Source organism: Oryctolagus cuniculus, chromosome 1 (genome assembly GCF_964237555.1).
Source record: "Oryctolagus cuniculus chromosome 1, mOryCun1.1, whole genome shotgun sequence".
In the NCBI taxonomy this organism is placed as follows: Eukaryota; Metazoa; Chordata; class Mammalia; order Lagomorpha; family Leporidae; genus Oryctolagus; species Oryctolagus cuniculus.
Window position 1 is genome coordinate 108,788,488 of NC_091432.1, and position 12,884 is coordinate 108,801,371.

The window sequence follows — 12,884 nt, forward strand, 5'->3', positions numbered from 1 at the left end:
TCCCTTCTAAGGGGGTAGAGTCCAAGCTGGGAGTCTAGGGACACGGTGTGAGCTGAGTCCAGGTTTCTACAGAATGCTAGTTTCATAAGGTGAGGTGTGTTAATGAGTGCTCAGAGCCTCACCCGCAGCCCGGGGACTCCCCAGGCCTCAGTGTTCCAGCTTCCACCTGCGTGGACACTTCTCTCAGCTACAGTCTGAATCTCAAGGCCAATAACACGTCAGCATCAGCACGTGATCAGAACATAGTCACTCGACTCAGTTCTAAGTTGGAAGTGTTCCCCGCTCACAAAAGGACAAAAGGTCTTAGCAACTGGAATCTGTAGATTTTTTAATTCTTTTTTAGTTCAACATAATGAGAAAGAAAAAATATTTCTGACATTTTCGAAGAACAGAAATAGGAAAGTATATTCATATACATTCAACATATACTGCGCATATTGGTTACTACAATACAAAGCAATGATTTTTTTTAAAGTGTAGTTCGCAAGATGGCACGGTTAATAGGCTCACTGGCTGTCATCTGCGTAGGTGCTGGAGGGTGGCAGTCTGCTCTTTCACACACCAGTACCTTGTCAACAGAGCAGGCTGAGCATGTGGTAGCAGCAGGCTGAGTCGGGGGAGGGGGCGTCAGGTTCGGAACAAGCCCGAGAAGTCCAATAACAGCTTTTGCTTTTCGGGCTTTCTTGGTAAGCCCCCTTCTGGCGAGTAGTTGGTGATCCCACTCTCCCCCCACCCCAAAGTGGAGGGGAGACAGGACCAGGGCAACACGGGACAGGTCCCAAGAAAGCTCTTGCGCTGCGGAAATCCACTTGAGGGCTACCGGGTCCAGAAGCCAAGCTGCCGGTATCCGGGAGGGACAAGCTGCATGGGGATCCTGCCGGCAGCACCAGGAGGGCCATGCGGGGCACCCGCTTTCTTCTGTGCAAATTCAGGACGAAAGACTAGGAGGGAATGGGGACCTTGTACTCTGTTCCCAGAAAAAGAATTGAGAGTCACCATATTTAATGTCTCTCTTTTGTTTTGAAAATCAGAAGAGATAAGTCAGATCCTCTCTCAGCCCCCAGCAAGCAGAGAAGACTTTGGTTTCTAACAGTGAAATCAAGATAACCACGGAAGCGATAACTAGTGCATCTGCACCGCTTCAGCTGGGGAGAGGGGACTGCTGTATCTGCCACGGGCACAAGAAAGAGCTGTTTGCAACTACAATGCCTAAAGAAAATACTCTGAACAAAAGGTGCAAGTCACAATTCAAATAGAACAGAATCTGGTTAAACATTTTTCTTTTAAACAAAAATTCTGTGTCTTTATTTACTAACAATAATATCAACATTTATCAAAAACAATTCCTACATGATCAAGAATGAAAATACAGGGGTTGGAGCTGTTTAGGGAGGAGGAGAAGGTTAGGAGAGAGGCAGGACCCAAGACAACCTCCTATTCTTGCCGGTGACAAAGCGACTAGAAGGGGAAAGCTGTGTGTGTGTGTGTGTATGCATGTACACACACATGTGCACACACACATGTGTACACACACACATACCTTTTTATAGCACAATATAAAAATGAGAATGAAAGATGGACACAGGAAGCATAGTGCGCCAAGTTCAGGTATTCAGTCCACGGGTGGAACCAGGACAGGAAAGGCAACCGACTTTCCAGGTGACAAGAGGGAAGCTGTGCTACACGCCAAAGAGGAGGCTCAAAGTGAGACAGCCTAGCTGGGGACCCATTGATTCTAGGTTACTCTCAGCCTCTGTGCTAAAGTTTTGATGTGATCTTGGCCAAGCCAGACATTTTTCCCATGGATTCCTGCAAAAAAGGTCTGTCTGGGTTCTAGGCTTGGGGCTTCTTTCTTTGCTTTCTTTTTGCTCTCCAAATGCCAGAAGCCACGAGCCCTTCCCTGCTCCCCTTCCCCAGCCACCAAGATCTGAGAGGCTGTTACCCTGGAGCGTTTGCTCCTGTGGGAGAGGAGCCAGAGGAACGGTGGGCAGGCTGGTGAGGGTCGTGGCTCTGAGCCCCTGGCCTCTGAACTCTTAACTGCTTGCCTCTCCTGTCTCACAAAAGCAGAGAAAAAACAAAGAGAAAGAAAAGAAAGAAAATCACCTCTAAGAGAAAGCATGCCCCAAACAAAACAAACTAAAAAAAAAAAAAAAACAACAAAAAAAACACAAACAAAGCCAAAAACTAAACAAAGAACCCCACCAACTCAAATACACTAAATACGCTTTCACAGAGATGGGGAGCATGGATTTCCTGTTTATTTCCTTGGTGTCTTGGTCATACAGGCAAACATGGCAATACCCCCTCAGAACCCAAAAGAACAAACAGCACACTGATGAACCAAATGTGAGGAAGCGAGCCACGATATTCTGCGTGAAGAGAAACACAATGGCCATTTGGCGCAACGCTGCTAGATACTGGTGGTGTAAAAATCAACCTTTTCATTCCCAAGCTGTATACAAAACCTGCAACAGAGCAGACAGAAAGAATCAGTATGCAAAGAGAGACTCAGATATTCAACTGAAAAACTTTCTTCCTAAAGATAACTGGTTCACTTTCACGTTGAGTAATTTAAAAGACTTGCATTACTGAAGCTCCAATACAGATCTCCCAGAAGGCTTCACTTTTATTAAGTCTTCCGGTCAAAGATTTTTCAGAGACAGAAGGAACCCTATTGTGCACCGTTTGTATTACTCCAGCCAAACCATTTACCCATTTTCTGCCACTGGCCTCTCACCACGCATTTCCTCTGTCTGGAATATCCTACCATTTGCTTCTGTACAGCTTTTAAAAAATCTGCGGCTGCACATGTTTTCCTGCTAGGCCTCACCCTTCAGGACTGGGTCTAAAGGACTACCACTTTCCTTATTACGCTGGCCAGAGGTCAGTCACCTCTGCCCTTTGGAGCTGGGGCTTACTTACTCAGTGTGGGCGACAGCACCTATAACACAAAGTGTAGGTCACATATCTTCTCGCAATGGAACCGAGGCACTGAGTTGGCCCCAGACTAGCACAGTGCTTAGTGAAATGCAGGAAGACGTGAAGGCCATGAGATGAGTGACGGTGTCAGTGTCACTGGCACCACACATGGACTCGCTCTCCTGATGGGACCAGGAGCAGGCTCTGAGGCTACTGGGCTGGTCTGGCCCTGCTCAAGGTGACACTCACTCTGTTCCTTGCTACACGCCTGCCTGCTCCATGCTGAAGGAGAGCTCGGGGTGCTTGTAGCTGAGCAGAATGTCTGTAATACACGTGGATGGGTAGCAAGAGGAGTTGACGTGCTGGCTGCCATCGCTCTGTTCGTGAGCCCCCAGACTCACCCCACATTCTGTAAGACCAAAAAAAAAAAAAAACCACGTGAGATGGGCAGGGAGCTGAATGGGGTTGGGGAGGGGGGGGATAAGAGACATGAAGACGTGGAATAAGGCAGCCTGTCTGAGCGCTGAGCCTGATAGCCAGCCCACAATTCCAGCTCATAGCAGGCCTTCAAATGGTTTAGTGACTGTGGCTGGGAGCCAGGCGTCTTCCCATATTCTCCTCCAAGTGGCCCATTTCCTCTTGTTTCTTTAATTATTTTGTCGTCTTCTTCTTTTAATATTTATTTATTTGAAAAGCAGAGTGATAGAGAGAGATCTTCCATTTGCTAGTTTATTCCCCCAGTGCCTGCAATATTGGTACTGGGCCAGGCTGAAGCTAGGAGCCAGGTACTCCATCTGGGTCTCCCATGCTGTGGCAGGGACTCAAAGTACTTAAGCCATCGTCTGCTGCCTCCCAGGCACATCAGCAGGAAGCTGGATTGGAAGCGGACTAGCTGGGACTTGAACTCAGGTGCTCAGATGTGGGATGTGGCCATCCCAAAGGGTGGCTTAACTTGCTGTGCCATTAACACCTGCCCCCAGTGTTCCCCTGTTCTTTTCCTTCCCACCCTGAAGTAGGATCAATGACAGTGTAGAGTGGGAGAGGAGAAACTTCTCCTTCAGACTAACATCTCTTGCAGCTGGGGTTGTGGTGTAGCCCACGATGTCAGCATCCTATATGGGCGCTGGTTCGTGTCCCACTTGCTTCACTTCCAATCCAGTTCCCTGCTAATGTGCCTGGGAAAGCAGTGGAAGATGGCCCAAAATGCTTGAGCCCCTGTACCCACGTGGGAGACCCAGATGGAATTCCTGGCTCTGGCGTGTTCCAACCCTGGCTGTTGTGGCCATTTGGGGGAGCGAACCAGTGGATGAAAGATCACTGTCTCTGTGTCTCCCTCTCATTCAATAATTCTGCCTTTCAAATAAATAAATAAATCTTTTTTAAGTAAAATATCCCAAGTTCTTTTAGGATGAAAGACACAGTAATCAGTGCTTGTGTGGGTCCATTCCTGGGCACCCTGTGTTCTAGGCACTGTGCTAGGCACCTTACCCTCAGTAAGACACTCGGTCTTCATGGCACAATCTAGGGTACAGGCACTAGTACTTTTGCTTCCTTACTTACGAGGAACTTGGGGTCCAGGAAGGTTAAGAGCCTTGCTCGAGGGGCCGTGAAGAGTGGCGCTGGACCTCCCTGCAGACCTCTCCATCTTATGGCCTGTGTTTTACAATTATTTTTAGCCCCTGCTTTGGCTCTCAGGAGAGCAGAAACGTTCCTACAACACAATGCCCTCTAATTAGAAGCAGTAATTAAAAGTGTATCTTCTCAAAGCATTAGGAACAGGACAGGGCTTGCCCTGTTCTCAGCCAGAAAGCTGTGGGGATGCTGCGACTCTGCTTCTCCCTGAACCCTTTCTACAGAAGAGGGGAGCAGTCGCTGGCGAAGATGGAGGGAAGTCCTCTCTAAGAACTTCTCTGGTGTCCTCCGTGCACAAGGCCCCTTACCCTCATTTTCCACATCTGGAAACTGCTGGCTGCCCATGAGCGAGGACTGACTGAGAACTGCATCTGACATCCGGGCAGAACTAAGTGCTTTCCCAGCCACGAGACTCATTCCTGGCAAGTTATCCAGCTGTACCTGCAGAAAACAATTATGGAAAGACATAAGGACCCAGAGAACGTGCCACTCTCAGGTGCCTCTTAGAGACAGCTGTTCCTTCTAGAAGAGCCCAGACTACAGGCAGCCTAACACACCACTCCCAGACTCCCTTCTGAAGCATGATCCAAAGAGACACGCTGCAACACTGACAGTTTGGGGGAACCTGACTCAGCCCTCCCCACTTCCCTACCACGAGCAGTTGGGGTCTGGATGAGGGCATGGTAAATCTCAGCTGGCTGTTAGACCCCCTCGACATGCACACTTCCTTCTAAAACCAGGTTTCTATCCCAATCACTGCTAATCATTTGTCACAGGATAACACTGTGCAAATGTACCCTCTGCCCTCAGCAATACAGCCGCCACTAGAGATGGCTGTTGAGCACCTAAGCTTTGACTGACATAACTGAGGAGCTAAATTTTTAATTTAAAGACATTTCTTTAGATAGCCACATGTGCCCTAGTTGCTACCACTTTTGTGATGTCCCAGGAGTCTGCCCAAGGAAAACAAAGCAAGCCAACTTCTTTTATCCAAGTAAGTTCAATGCAGCTGCCGAAAATGACCTGAGAGCCTAAAGGTTCATCTGCTGGGGCCTGAGTGTGGACTGTTTGGGGGAGAGGTTTAAAAACTAAGACTGCAGGGAACAGATATAACTATTTTTGACTCCTCTGCCTCAAAAGTGATGCACAGGTTCTACTGGAGTTCAGTAGGGAGACTCCTACTGGTCTCAGTGGTGCTGGCACTCTGAGAAGAGCAGAGAGTGGATACCACATTACTATGCTGTGTTTTCAAGGGCAGGCTGATAGGATCCCACCTCTGAAAAGCAGGAAAAGACCAACATACGTAAGCGTCGTCACTGTTCTGGATTGTGTGGTGTCTCTGGAGGGTCCGGGGCCGGTGGTGTTCACTGACGGAGGGCCGTGTTGGGTACCCAAGTCCATTGTGGTCTGGTAGCTCCATTGCTTGTCCTGGAGAACTTCTGTCCATGCAGTTCCCTAAGACAGACTCTGAGAAGACAGAGCAGACTAGGGTCAGCGGTGTACAGCCTTTCCCAACATTGTAAGCCCCCATCAAAGAAATGCAGTGTCTGGCAATGGGCCACGAGCAAGGGTGGAGACCAGCATGACTACTTAGGAAATATGAGTCCCATCAGTAAAGGGACCATATCCTAGGAGAAAAGTCTGCATAAAGGGGCTGGCTGGATCGCACAGAACCTTTTCTTCTTTCTTTATTCCTCTGTGGACTTACCTGTGCTATGTTCCCAAACCCAGACTCCCACAAGGAAGGCTCTCAGAGCTTTCGGGCACCTCTACAGCCTGCGAGGATGGCCCCCATTCTGCAGATGCCTCTTCTCTCCTTTCCGGGCTCCCACCTCTGTGTAACACCCTGGTCCTCCCCTCCCTATTTTTTAAACTGCACTTCCACCTCCTGCGGCTCCCCTACCCTTTATAAGCAAACACTCGTTTCCTTTCTGTCCTTGACCTTCTGTCCTCCGACACTAACTCTGGCAATATCATCTACATTCATGGCTTTAACTGCATTGCCTTTTAAATTCCAGATCCACAATTCCAACTAGTTCCTAACCATTTCTTTTTCTGAATATCTCACCAGCATGTGGCACTTCCCATGTCTAATTACAAACCCACCAGATTTCCCTATAACCTGCTGTACCTTTAGACATCATGGTTTTAGTGCCTAATTTTCCTAATCTTCCAGAAACAAGCGATTGGAGTCACTATTGGTTCTGTACTCCTGGTCCCACAATGGCTTCAAGTCTAAACAATCTAAGAATGTTTGTCACTTTAGCCCCCTTCTTTCCAATCCAACCGAAGCCTTATTACCCATTTCCTGGATTATTATACTTGCCCCCTAACCGTTCCCCTACAACTACCCTACCAAGATTAATCTTTCTATAGAGTAGTCAATATACTTCCTTTTCACAACACTGCCCCAGACTATCTTCCAATTAGTGTTTCACACTACATATTTTAAGCTCTAGTCAAATGAGACCACTTGTAATTCTCCCCACCCATCCACAGTCTATGCATTTGCTCTTGCTGTTCCTTCTACCTAGGAAGCCTGATTCTTCTACCTCTGTTCATGACAACCCAATCAACTTATCCTTCCAGGTTCACCTCAGATGTTGTTATCTTTACAAAACTTTACATTTCATACAGATATTAATCATTTCATCCTATCTTTTAAACTTCAGAGGACATTATTAGTCTGACTGCTCTAACATTAACCCTGGTATTGCTGGTCTGAATCACACATACTAGATTATAAACTCTTTGAAGGAAAAGACTGTATCTTATACATGTCTGTGAACCATCAGTATTCCAGAACACTGTCCTATAGCCAGTAAATATTTAATAATTTCTTTAATTGAATTTAATAAATGCTCTCTTAATATAGGTTAGGATCCTGTCAGAGCCATGCAGTTCTACGAACCAGAGTTTGGAGAGAAAGAGAAGTTCAAGAGGAATGAGTTTTCTTGGTTAAAGGTGGTAGAGAAGAATCGTATAGTCATATCTAGATTGATAGGGCCCTCTTGGTAGCACTTTGACTTCAGTCATGAAAAGCCACAACCTGAACACATGCGTATGCTTGTTTGGTTTTTGGATTAAAGCTCCTTAGCAACCTTAGGGCTTTTCTCCAGATGAATTACTCTGCGGCAAGACCAAATTAAAAAGAAACACAGCTCTAATGCTAACTGTGCTGTTCCAACAGCTAGGAAAGGAAGATACATAGCTTTAGCTTGGGCAGAGGGTTTCATCTCTCTACATTCAGCTGGCCTCATATGAGCATCAAAGTTAAGCCTGGCTTTAGGGGCTGACATGGGAATGGAAGATTGCCTTTGTGCACACTGTTATCAATCTAAGACATTCTGGTGAAAAATTAGAGGAGGAGCGAGCTTCCCAACTACCAAGGATAAAGACAAGCAAGAAATCTTTTGAAAATTCTCTGAATAATGAGGTTCGGGGAACAAACAGAAGCCAACTATTCTGCTACTGAAATCCAAAAAGCCAGCAGAAAGAGAACAAAAGAAAACCTATGTCAAGACTTGCTCAGTGAAATTAGCTCATTCGTCTTACCCACTCAGCCCAATTCCTCTAGTGGACACAGCTCACACATTGGCCCCAGGGCCAACCAAAACCACTGGCAGGAAGTGGTGCAACCCTGGCTCTGGGGGAGTGAAGAGGTGTTGATTCTCTCTGCTAGGCCAAGAAGCCACGTGGGGAGTTGCTTCTTTTTCAAAATATTTTCCAATGCCTACACTCTAAGCCTGGTTATAGAGTTGGATGCAAACTTTATCAGCTGCCGCTCCTTGTTGCCCCCCAGAGACAAACAAATGTTCTCCTGTTTAAATATTTTTAAAGGACCATTGTCAAACATGAGAGGATGGCAAAACTAACAAAAGGTATACAGTCCTGGATCTTGGTGTTTAGCCCTTCCTTCCTCTCCTGGAGGCTTCACTGTTTTTGTTTATTTGTTTGCCATGCAGCTAAGTCTCCTTTTCCCTCCCTATTTCTGAAAATTTTTTATTCCTGGGGATGGGGCTTTTCTGCAAACTTAAACACCTACACTCTTTGCAGCTGTGCCTTTGGGAAAGTCATGTGGATTTTGTCCTCTCTGTCCACTCTCCTCCCAGCCTCCTGAGGCAAACAGACCTGAAAGTACCACCAAGCCCTCATTGGGCAAATCACATGATGAGCCTGCCTGACCAACCCTCCTCATCTCTCTGCCTCAGGCTCACCCCTCAGTCCAGCTATGGGGTTGGGAAGACTTCCTGTGGGAGTGGGAACTTGGGCAAATTATCCAGCTTCCCTGGCTCTCAGCCTCTTGATCTATAAACCAGGACCTTCTCTACAGGTGTGTAGACAGTTCAATAGGACACGGTATACCATAAAAGCTCAACAGAAACAAGTTATTTATACTAGTTTCAGAGATGTTACTGCTGAGTAGATAGAGGCATACTGAGCCAACTGATAAAAACACAGAAACTGATTTCATCACAGAACCCTACTTGTAGAATCATGGGGATAACTCACCCATATATTAATAAACCAATAAATCTCTGGAACTTTATTTTCAAAGACTCTGATTTAGGAGAGAAAAACATGAGTTAAAAACCAGATGAAAATAAAGTGTATGAATAGGAGCTAGGGAACACACAGGGGCTGTCTGCATGAGTTTCAGTGTAATCCACAGGTCAGAGACCTGAAAGGGACTGGCATCTTTCACTTGACAGACATGCTCAGAAGGCATCAGATGGGGTAAGGAGGCAAAGCAAAGAATAAAAGCGTAAGAGTCAGAGTACTGAGGTCAGAATGCAACTCCGCCAAGAACAAAGTGAATGGACTTGGGTAAGTCCTTTAATCTATCCTTGCCCTCAGAGTCCATACATAAAAAATGAGGGGGTCTTAGGGGTTCAAAAAAGATGATACAAGTGAAGGAGTCTTTAATTGTTCTGAAACATGTGAAGGAGTCTTCAAAAAGCTCATGAAAAATGTGTATTATGAAAAAAAATCATACATGGATTTCAAATTGCTTTGTACCAAAAATCTTTTAATTTCATTTCCCACAAACTTTTTGAAGTATCCTTGTTTAAAGTATTATTTTTAGTAAGAATGTTCACTTTGAGTATAAAAGTCCCTGTGACACTTTATAGATGAGATCCACTGACCACTCGGGGGTCTAAGTAGACTAATCCGGTGACCGAGGGACATGAGTTTTCACTGACATCTTCAGCATCCTTTATACCAAATTTAGCAACTAGAGGAACTGTCGGGCTCACAGAAGGATGTATAAGTAATGGAGGAAAGAGGACTTCCAAGAGCCCCACATTTGACTATTTACCAAAGTGAAACTAAGAGAGTACAAGGGTGGGATGATCATCTGATCACACAAGGAAAAAATGCACAGATGAACACAATACACACCACCCGCCTGCACGGGGAACTTTGGGGCAGCTTGCACAACTCTCTATTGAATCTGTCAATGTTGACTGTCCTTACTCATGTACTGGATTTTAAGAGAAATGACATGTTTGCATATTCCTCTTAAAGACTCGGAGGGGCGATCCTTCCCAGTCTGTCAGCATTTTATCTCTCTATGAGGCCGGAATAACACTGAGGCTGACTGAGCTCAGCGAGGAGGATGTGGTTTTCTTCATGAGTTCAAACTGGCAAGCTCACTGTGTAAACTGGCTATGCTGTTGCACTTATTTATTTGCAAAGTCAAAAAATCAAGTGTATATTATCACTACATTAGAAAAGCAAACATGGCTACTTTGTGAGTGGCAGACAGAGAGATTACAGGCAGCATGGGGCATGGGTAGCTCTGAACCTTCTACCTGTTTGAAGCAGAGCAGTACTGCTCTGGCAGTGTCTGGCCCTAATGGCTGGTAGCTAACAGCCATGAAGGAAACAGGTAACCATGGACATTGATATGATGGCATCTAATTTGCATCGACTAATACTAATTATCCTTGTTCATCTACCCTTGAGAAATTTCAGAAAGACCACACCAGTTCTGCTTCTATTAAATTATACTTCTTTACAGAGCACTTCATGTCAAAGCACTTTATGAGCAAGTCTTCCTTCCCACAAGAGAGTATAAACTTCTTGAAGGCAGGCTCTTTCTTTTCATCTCTGTATTTTCCATAGCATCTACAATATAATCTTGTGCAATACAGTAAGTTCTGTTGAGTTTGTTCTACCCTGGAAGTAAGAGCTGAAATCTTAGGGCCAGCGCTGTGGTGCTGCAGGTTAATGCCCTGGCCTGACGCGCTGGCATCCCGTATGGGCACTGGTTCTAGTCCCGGTTGCTCCTCTTCTGATCCAGCTCTCTGCTGTGGCCTGGGATAGCAGTGGGAGATGGCCCAAGTCCTTGGGCCCCTGCACCCACGTGGGAGGCCCAGAGGATGCTCCTGGCTCCTGGCTTCGGATTGGTTGCGGCCAGTTGGGGAGTGCACCATTGGATGGAAGATCTCTCTCTCTCTCTCTCTCTCTCTGTAACTCTGACTCTCAAGTAAAAAAAAAAAAATCTTTAAAAAAAAAGAGTTGAAATTTTTTGGAACTAGTGTGTAAGTGCACAGGGATGGAGGGATCATTAAAGGAAATAGTAGGCATCCCTTTCTCCAAAAACCTCAAGTGTGAGTGCCCTCTACTTGCCCACAGGGTGATGGGGCACAGCATTATAATTCTTTTTTTAAGATTTATTTATTTCAAAGGCAAAGTTACAGAGAGAGGGAGGGAAAAAGAGAGGGTAAAAGATAGAGAGGGAGAGAGGGAGGGAAAAAGAGAGGGAGAGAGGGAGAGAATGAGGGAGGGGGGGAGAGAGGGAGAGAGAGGGGGCAGGGAGGGAGGGAAGGAGAGAAAGAGAATCATCCATCTGCTGGTTCACTCCCCAAATGGCCACGAATGGCTGGGGCTGAGCGAGGCTGAACCCAGGAGCCAGGAGCTTCTTCCGTGTCTCCCACATGGGTGCAGGGGCCCAGGGACTTGGAGGCCATTTTCTGCTGCTTTCCTTGGTGCATTAGCAGGGAGCTGGATTGGAAGCAGAACAATTAGAACTCGCAGGTGCACCCATCTAGGACGCCAACATCGCAGGGGGCTTAACCTGCTATGCAACAACACCAGCTCCAGTATTATAATTCTTGCTTGGAAAAAGTGACAGCAAATTATCTGATTATTCTTTGGAAAAGTAAAAATGAAAGACTTCTCAATTAGAAGAACAGAACGAGGTCAGGTTAATGCAGTAAGAGACTGTGGAACCTGTTCTAGTTGTCCCAGAGCAGTTGTGAAAAATAAATATGTAACTGAGTTGAAAGCACTAAGCATGGTGCAGGTGTTCTACAAACATTAACGCGATGCTCCTTCTCTAAGAGAGGCATTTAACACAACACCTTTCATTACAGTAAATAGAAGCCAGGTTACACGACAGCCCATGATCACCTAGTTAGCTCACACTGTTTAAAGTAAGGACAGGCCGGCGCTGTGGCTCACTTGGTTAATCATCCACCTGCGGCGCTGGAACCCCAGGTTCTAGTCCCGGTTGCTCCTCTTCCAGTCCAGCTCTCTGCTGTGGCCCAGGAGGGCAGCAGAGGATGGCCCGGGTACTTGGGTCCCTGCACCCGCATGGGAGACCAGGAGGAAGTACCCAGCTCCTGGCTCTGGACTGGCACAACGCCAGCCATGGTGGCCATTAGGGGAGTGAACCAACGGAAGGAAGACCTTTCTCTCTGTCTCTGTCACTGTCTATAACTCTCTGTCTCTCTCTCTCTCACTGTTTAACTCTGCCTGGCAAAAATAAATAAAAAATAAAGTAAGGACAACAGGGGCCTGGTGCTGTGGCATAGCAGGTAAAGCTGCCACCTGCAGTGCCACCATCCCGTATGGGCGCCGGTTCAAGTCCCAGCTGCTCCATTTCCGATCCAGCTCTCTGCTGTGGCCTGGGAAATCAGTAGAAGATGCCCCAAGTCCTTGGGCCCCTGCACCCGCATGGGAGACCCAGAGGAAGCTCCTGGCTCCTGGCTTGGGTTCTGTGCAGCTCCAACCATTGCAGCCAACTGGGGAGTGAACCAGCGGATGGAAGACCTCTCCTTCCCTGCTTCTGCCTCTCTGTGGCTCTGCCTTTCAAATAAATAAATAAATCTTAAAATATTAAAGACAGGGAGAGGGTGCAAAGAAACCCCAGATAAACTGGAAGGCTAGAAGGACAGGGTAGTTTTGAACCAAAGCCTTTAGGAACATACTTATAGAGGTAATGGTGATGCTAGCGCTATGTGTCAAGAACGTAGGGAAAAGGGAGAGGGGAACAGCCAATGGTGGCAAACCAACTAGAGGAAGAACTATGGCAGATTTGTTAA

General features: G+C 46.5%; 2 protein-coding genes across 8 annotated transcripts in view; both read right to left on the bottom strand.

Moving 5' to 3' along the window:
• The window catches only part of BUD13 (BUD13 homolog), a 243,226-nt gene that overhangs the window by 82,265 nt on the left and 148,077 nt on the right, over positions 1-12,884 (bottom strand). The window lies entirely within an intron of this gene.
• The window catches only part of SIK3 (SIK family kinase 3), a 243,756-nt gene continuing 231,183 nt past the window's right edge, over positions 312-12,884 (bottom strand). For all 7 annotated transcript variants that reach the window (XM_070078639.1, XM_008260949.4, XM_051849002.2 and 4 more), the window contains 4 exons: positions 5,855-6,018; positions 4,860-4,992; positions 3,169-3,328; positions 312-2,465 (listed from right to left, as the gene is read on the bottom strand). In XM_070078639.1, coding sequence (XP_069934740.1) covers positions 3,180-3,328; positions 4,860-4,992; positions 5,855-6,018 — 446 coding nt within the window. In that variant the 3' untranslated portion in view covers positions 312-2,465; positions 3,169-3,179. The remainder of the gene's footprint in view (positions 2,466-3,168; positions 3,329-4,859; positions 4,993-5,854; positions 6,019-12,884) is intronic.